The sequence below is a fragment of the Notothenia coriiceps genome, unplaced genomic scaffold (genome assembly GCF_000735185.1).
Source record: "Notothenia coriiceps isolate Sejong01 unplaced genomic scaffold, NC01 NC01_scaffold00022943, whole genome shotgun sequence".
Lineage (NCBI taxonomy): Eukaryota > Metazoa > Chordata > Actinopteri > Perciformes > Nototheniidae > Notothenia > Notothenia coriiceps.
Genome location: NW_011355644.1, coordinates 1 through 6980, shown reverse-complemented (window position 1 = coordinate 6980; position 6980 = coordinate 1). Strand labels below are relative to the sequence as shown.

General features: G+C 44.3%; 1 protein-coding gene across 1 annotated transcript; it reads left to right on the top strand.

Annotated features, from left to right (window-relative positions):
- Positions 1-1570: 1570 nt before the first annotated feature.
- On the top strand, positions 1571-5430 carry LOC104954189 (numb-like protein; the record flags this gene model as incomplete). The annotated part of the gene is made up of 2 exons (XM_010781266.1): positions 1571-1750; positions 2819-5430. Coding segments are annotated over 2 exons (1205 nt in total), but the record flags the coding sequence as incomplete, so codon positions are not given.
- Positions 5431-6980: the final 1550 nt, after the last annotated feature.

Genomic DNA, 6980 nt, shown 5'->3' with positions numbered 1-6980 from the left:
ATTTAGGTCCCCACAAGGATAGTAATGCTAGGCCACACACACACACACACACACACACACACACACACACACACACACACACACACACACACACACACATACACTCTCTCTCTCTATCACACAAACACACACACACACACACACACACATATATACACACACAAACAGGCAGGCAGGCATTTGAAGTGCCTCTGAACTCTGCAGACAGGAACAGGGAGAGAGAGGGATCACTGGGCCCATAGAAATCGTTAATGTGAGACCGTGCTCATGCCTCCAGCGTCCTCTACACTCTCAGATATAATCCAAGGTCTACTACATACACAATGTCCATCCGTTATACCTCCTCTGCCTTAGACTCCTTTGTTTACGTAGTGAGATCAATATGTAACACTCCCGCTTCTATTGGCTAGCACTCAAACACATTGTAGGCCCTACTTGAAATGCTAAGGGGAGAGACATTTCCAAGCGGTTGACCAATCACAACAGAGCCAGCCAGCTAACCAATCACAGAGCTGGCCAGGGCTCTGGTTTCAGACAGAGAGTGAAAAGAGGTGCTGCAGCACAGGCAGTATGAGAAAAATAAAGAGCTTTTTGAACATTAAAGCAAGGAGACATGTCAGAGTAGAGACACTAACTCAAATGAACCTGAGAATGAGTTAAATAGGTCCCTGTTAAATGCTGTTGCCACTTTACTCTGACCATGGGTCACATTAGCCTCTATATTAAGGGCTATTGTTTAATTAAAAATATGGGATTTCCATTTGTTCCTTAATAGCATACATTTTAAATATTGTATTTCTCAATGTGGGAAATAAACACTCGTCATGATCTGCCTTATTATGGACCTGGGTATACATTTGAAACTACTCAACGCCTCTACGTTAAATTCTCTGCATAAGCATGATGATAATGTAACCACAATGTGAAAACAGATCATCATTAGACTCCTCGTTGTCAAGTGTGTTCAACAACTCTGCGCGATAAGCATAGATGGAGGCAGCTGAAGAGGAAGATTGAAGGAGAAAACCGTTGATAAATCCTCTGTCTCCGAGGCCCTCGTTGTGAAGCGAGGGCCCCGGAGACAATGAACGGGGAATTAGATATTATATCTATTTATATCTGCGGTCTGTGCAGGAGAGGTTTTAAAAATGTAAGTCAGACGGGAACACGATGCCGCCTATAATCCCCTCGCCGGGCGGATCAGTTACAGTTGGTTTAAAAGCGTTGATAAGCTGAGCCAAATCCACCTTTGTCTGAAACACAAAGCAATGACATAACAGGCTGAAATTAAATACATCGGGCCGTTCACACAGTTCCTCCTGGCCTGCACACATCTGACTAAGTGTCACCTTTTTATTTTTAGTAAGAATTATAAAAGTGTTTGTCTTGAAAATCTCATATGTCTGACGCTTTCTGGTTCATTAGGAGCCGGTCTGCATCTGCCCCAGTTTCTCTGCTTTTGATCAGACTGTTTGGCAAAAATGATTAAATATCTTCCTCTCCTTCTCTCTCTTTGCTTCATCCCGTATTCTGCTTCTTCTTTTTCATTATCTCCTTTATCTTTCTCCAGAGATGAACCTGGGGTTGCAGGATGATGACGACGGCACCATCAACGCTCTCTGCAGCCAGATCAACAACTCCTTCACCAATCCAGCAGAGGAGATGTTCCACAACCCCTGCTTCTCTTCAAATGGCCCTCCAGCCTGCACCGCGCCCCCCGCCCTGCCCCCACCACCGGGGACCCTGCAGGGTAAGAAAGGCTGCATAAGTCACATTCTTTTTAAATATTGCACTCTCTTGGGCAATTTCACAAAAATAGATTGCAGCCACTGATAGCACCTTGAGTTGGGAATCATTTGTACCCACTCTCTGCCTGTGTCGAGGTCTTATTCTCTACTAGTTTCTGTCTTTTTTATATATATATATATTTAGGTGAGATTTCTTCATTATTCTAAGTACAAAACATTGCAACCTGTCACCACAGCACACACACAATAAATATACCTAAGCAGGGTATATGCAGGAATCCTGAAGTCAAATGTAATGTATGGACCCTCTCCATACATTTTAAGACCTCATCGCCACTTGGAGTTCTAACCGGTTACCTTGGCGACACACTTTACCTCACATTGACTATATACAGTATTGATTGTCCTTCCTCCTTATCGTCCAACCATTTGGACGCAAACTTGCATTTCCCCATAACGATGTTGCTTAGCAACCGGCGTAAACGGACCTTCGCGCGCTATCAAGCAGTGAGCGCGCGATGTCCTGTTCAGATGACGTCAAATCCAACGGGATGCCATAAATAAACTACACAGAATCACACTACACACCTACGCAATGATTACATTCAGGCAGACTGTAGAATACAACCTCTTTGGACAATTTATATACTTATTGGAAACAAGCTTCAAAATGTAATACCTTGGAAAATGCCCTTTAATACTTTTTAATAACCTTAATTTTCTCTAAATTGATTTATCAACTTTTAATACTTTTTAAGGCCCCGCGGACACCCTGTTAAATAAAAAGATTGCATTTTTTACTTTGATGAGGGTCATTACATCAATATTTTATAATTTTGCAGTAAATGTCTGCATATAACATTAATAAAATATGTGCGAATTGCACAGGAGCACCAAGACACTATTTCATTGGCAGTAGTTTCAGCCTTTGCAGATCTTTTGAGTATTTGTCACTGATTTCAAAAGTTAGACCAATCTTTATGTGCACCTTCCTCCAGAGGGACTTTCTCTCCCACACTCTCCCATTCATCACACTTTTTCTAATTCTTTATAACTGTGTGTCCCTCTAGGTAATCCTTCCTGGGTGCAGCCGGAGCTCCACTCCCCTCCTCCTGTGGCGATGCAGATGCATTGTGGACACCGGCGCACCCCCTCCGAGGCCGAGCGGTGGCTGGAGGAAGTCTCCAAGGCTGTGAAGGCTCAGCAGACCCCTCCCCCAGGCCCCTCCATCCCCATCATCCCCGGACCCCCCTCCATATCTGCTGTGTCCACCATCCCCATGTCCCTCGGCTCCATGTCCAAACCTCTGCTCTCGGGCCCCCCTGCTCTCTTAGCTCAGGCACCAATGCCCCTCCCACCCATGTCAATATCATCAGTTCCTCTAATACCCGGCCCTCCAGTATCTGGTCCCCCTATGTCTCTCCCTTCCATGTCCATCCCCACCATGTCCGGTCCCAGTATGTCCGGCGCCTCCATGCTCCAGCCTTCCCTCTCAGGGCTCCCAGGCTCCCACCCCAGCTCCATGCAGCCCTTCCCCTTGGCTTTTGACACCACCCCCGCTCCGGTGGGGATGTTCGGCTCCCAGCCTGTCCAGCCGGCCTTCGTTCCCATGCAGACGTACATGCCCGGCCTGGCCAGCTCTATGACATATCCCAACGCCAGTGTGCCTGTGGTGGGCATCACTCCGTCGCAAATGGTGGCGAACGTCTTCTGCACGGCAACAGGCTCATCAGGTGGAGGTGGAGGTTTATCGATGGGACTGGGAATGACCGGGGGGCACCATTCCTACCCTGGATTACCGGGGTTTTCCACACCCCCTTTCTCTCCCACCCCTCCGTTATCATCAGCCCTTAATGGCCTCCCGCCGCACAGCAGCTCCTCCATGGGCCTCCAGAACGGGACGTCCAGCAGCGGGAGCAGCTGGCCTCCAGAGGGCAGCCAGCTGACAGCTCCAGCGCCCCAAGAAGATGATCGATTCGAGGCCAAGTGGGCGGCTCTGGAGGCTAAACCTCCGCAGCCCGGGAACAAAGCACCAGCTGCAGCGGCAAACCCCTTCTCCAACAATCTTCAGAAGACTTTTGAGATTGAGCTTTAAGCGAGAGTTGACGTCCCAAAGCTGTAGACCTGAAGTTAGACCTGGAGTTGAAACGGGATGCAGGTCTTAAAGTTAGCCTAGCATCCAATCTGCCCAGCAACCTGCTCAAAGCTCTCATAGGAGTTAATGATATAATGATCTTAATTGCTTTCTTGACACTCCCATGAGAGCTTTGAAGACGTTGGCGGTTTGCTGGGCTGTGATTTGGAGGATCTAGCTCACAAGACTTGAGGGATCGAATCCTCCGCTCCACCCGCTAACCACCTCCCTGCTTTCACTGCTCTACTCCGACTTTACTTTATTGCTGCAAGTCCCTGGATACGTGCCCCCCCGCCTGAGGACATTATAGAGGGGCACAACTCAGTGGTTTCTTTCTTAAAAAGTGGGATGCATTCCAAACTCGTGAGATATTTTCTTTCTGGTGGAGATTTTGATGTGCAGAGAAGTGATGCCGAGCACGGAAAGGATTAGCCAATGAAGTAAGACCCGACCCTTCCAGCCCCAAAAGGACTTACTGACTAATAGTAGAGATTTATGGCCAAATTATTTTATTTATTGTACTTCATTTTTATTTTAACAAGTTATATATACTTTAAAAAAATCTAAATCTTAAAGCAGTGTTTTTTTTTTTATCCCATATATTTATTTTAGCTGAGAGGAGGGAAACTACAGGTCGCTTAAAATGTGTGCAAAGCATTGTGGGAGTCATGTGACAGGAACCAAATAGGATGAAGCAGTGTGTGTGGTGAGACAGTGAGTGTATATAGCGGCATGTTTCTTCCACCTCACGTATATCCGCTCCACTGAGGCCCGATGAGTCATTTTGACTAAAGCCTTCCCTCCAGGGTTGCCGGGACATTAAAAAAAACGACTTCAGGATATCACACACACACACACACACACACACACACACACACACACACACACACACACACACACACACACACACACACACACACACACACACACACACGCACACGCACACGCACACGCACACTCTGGACAATACAGCACAGACTTCATCTTCTCCAGAAAGGAACTTTAACATCTCAGTGGAAACACAAAAAAACCGATGCACTACTTTACAGGATTCATACTCCTTTTGATATGTATTGATAAAACACAGGGTATAGTCTCATCACGTTCAATATGATTGTGTATTCACCTCTGCTGCGTCACTGTTGCATTAGTATTGCACTCATTACAGAGTTTGGGATTGATGAGAAGAGGTAATAAGATAAGAGGAACATGAGCGGAGGCTTGGCAAATGACAGATGTTTTGGATGTGGGATTATTGAAGACATTTGATTGAGTGAGTAACAGAAAGAATAAATTGTTTGAGGTAAAAAAAAAAAAAAGGAAAGCCTGTATGTGAGCGATTGAAGGAGAGAATGGAGTCATAACGTTTGAACAAATTGAGATGGGGGAAGTCTGAAGAAAGAAAAATGGGATACGATATGAAAAAAGAGTGAGAAAGAGCGTGTGAAAATATTGAGAACAAAGAAACATTCATCACACAACCCACGCACTGTCTGCTGTTTCTACAGCCTTGTCTCAAAGCCAAGCCAAATCTGTGTTCCTCAGCTCGTAAAAACCTCACAAATTTGATCATATTTAAAAAGATTATTGCTTATTATATGAATTACAGCCTCATGGTCAAATGTGCAACACTATCAACGGAGCTTTCTGTGTTTTAACTTGCCATTTGAGTCATAAAAGAAAACATGATGAAGCAGAAACTTTATTTATAGACGCAGGTTGTTTCTGTATGTTATGTAGAAAGGGGAAACTGAACAGAGATGCTCCTCCAGAATGTAATTGTGTGGATATGGACTGTCGCTGATTGAGTTTCCTGCTCATTACCCCTTCACACTTTAATTGGATTATTCTGTCTCTTCCTGTCTGGCTGCCTGTCTTTCAGAAACTTAAATTAATGTATCCCAGGAATACTTCATACCATGCCCCGCCTAAAACGATATTGTTTCCCCAGCAAAAAAACAAAACCAAACTGCATTTTCTTTCAACCCTCCTCTCTCCTCCAAGACCAGACTCATTGAGACGAAATCAATGCTTTTATTTTTATTTTCAAATATATTTTAGACTCGTTTGCACGCCCTCCAAATTATAAATGTAGGTTAATTGTGTTCCGCGTTAAAGCAAACTAAATGACCTCATAAACTTGATTGTAAAACCATAGTTTAGTGATGGTAACAAAGCAAACCAGTGGGATTTATTTTTAATCTTTATTTACAGATTTTTTTGTATTTAAACCTACATATTTGTATTGTAATTACATTGTACAAAAGATAAATAAAGTAATATAATATTACTCCTGTTCCTGTTTTGTAAGTGGTGTTTTTTTGCAGCGTTTCCTGAACTACTGTATTTCTTGTGACTCTCTCTATCCTTTACGTTCACGTCTATTTTGTTTGCATTTCTTCCTCCTGCCGGCTCTTGTTATTGATCTGGTTGTCCTTACTGTTGGAGACTGTTTCATGCAATACGATAATCCTTCAAAATCGACAGATATCAAGGCAAGACACAAGGAAACAGACATTGTTTTGTGAAAAGGTAAAATAATTCCACCTATTGGCGAACTCTATAAGACTACAACTCCAACGCCTTTAAATAGACAGCGATATCGGCAACCTCTGTCCCAACCGTTTCATTTTTTAATGTGATCATCCAACAGAAAGACAATCTAAGTTTGCTAATCATTTTATCTGACTTTTGCATCTTCAGTATTTATTTTGACTAATGAAGACCGTCTTTTCTTATTCATTTACTATTTCCATGTTACTACGGTTACTACTCTCTCCTCTCAATAAGTGATCGGGGGCGTCACTCTCCAGCTTAACCCAATCACTTCGCTCTATTCCCAAGAGCCTATCATAGCGCTCTGCTAAACCTTTTAAATGTTCTCTCCCCTCTGACAGCTGTCATTTCAGGTGACTCGACGCAACCTTCCTCCTCAACCCCCTTTTCACCTCCTACCCCTCTAAATCATGCTCTGAATACAGGGTCAAGCTAAGCCCCTCCCCTTCAGACCGAACCCAACCATCCATTCACCACCACCAGGGTCAAGCTAAGCCCCTCCCCTTCAGACCGACCCAAACCATCCTTTCACCACCACCAGG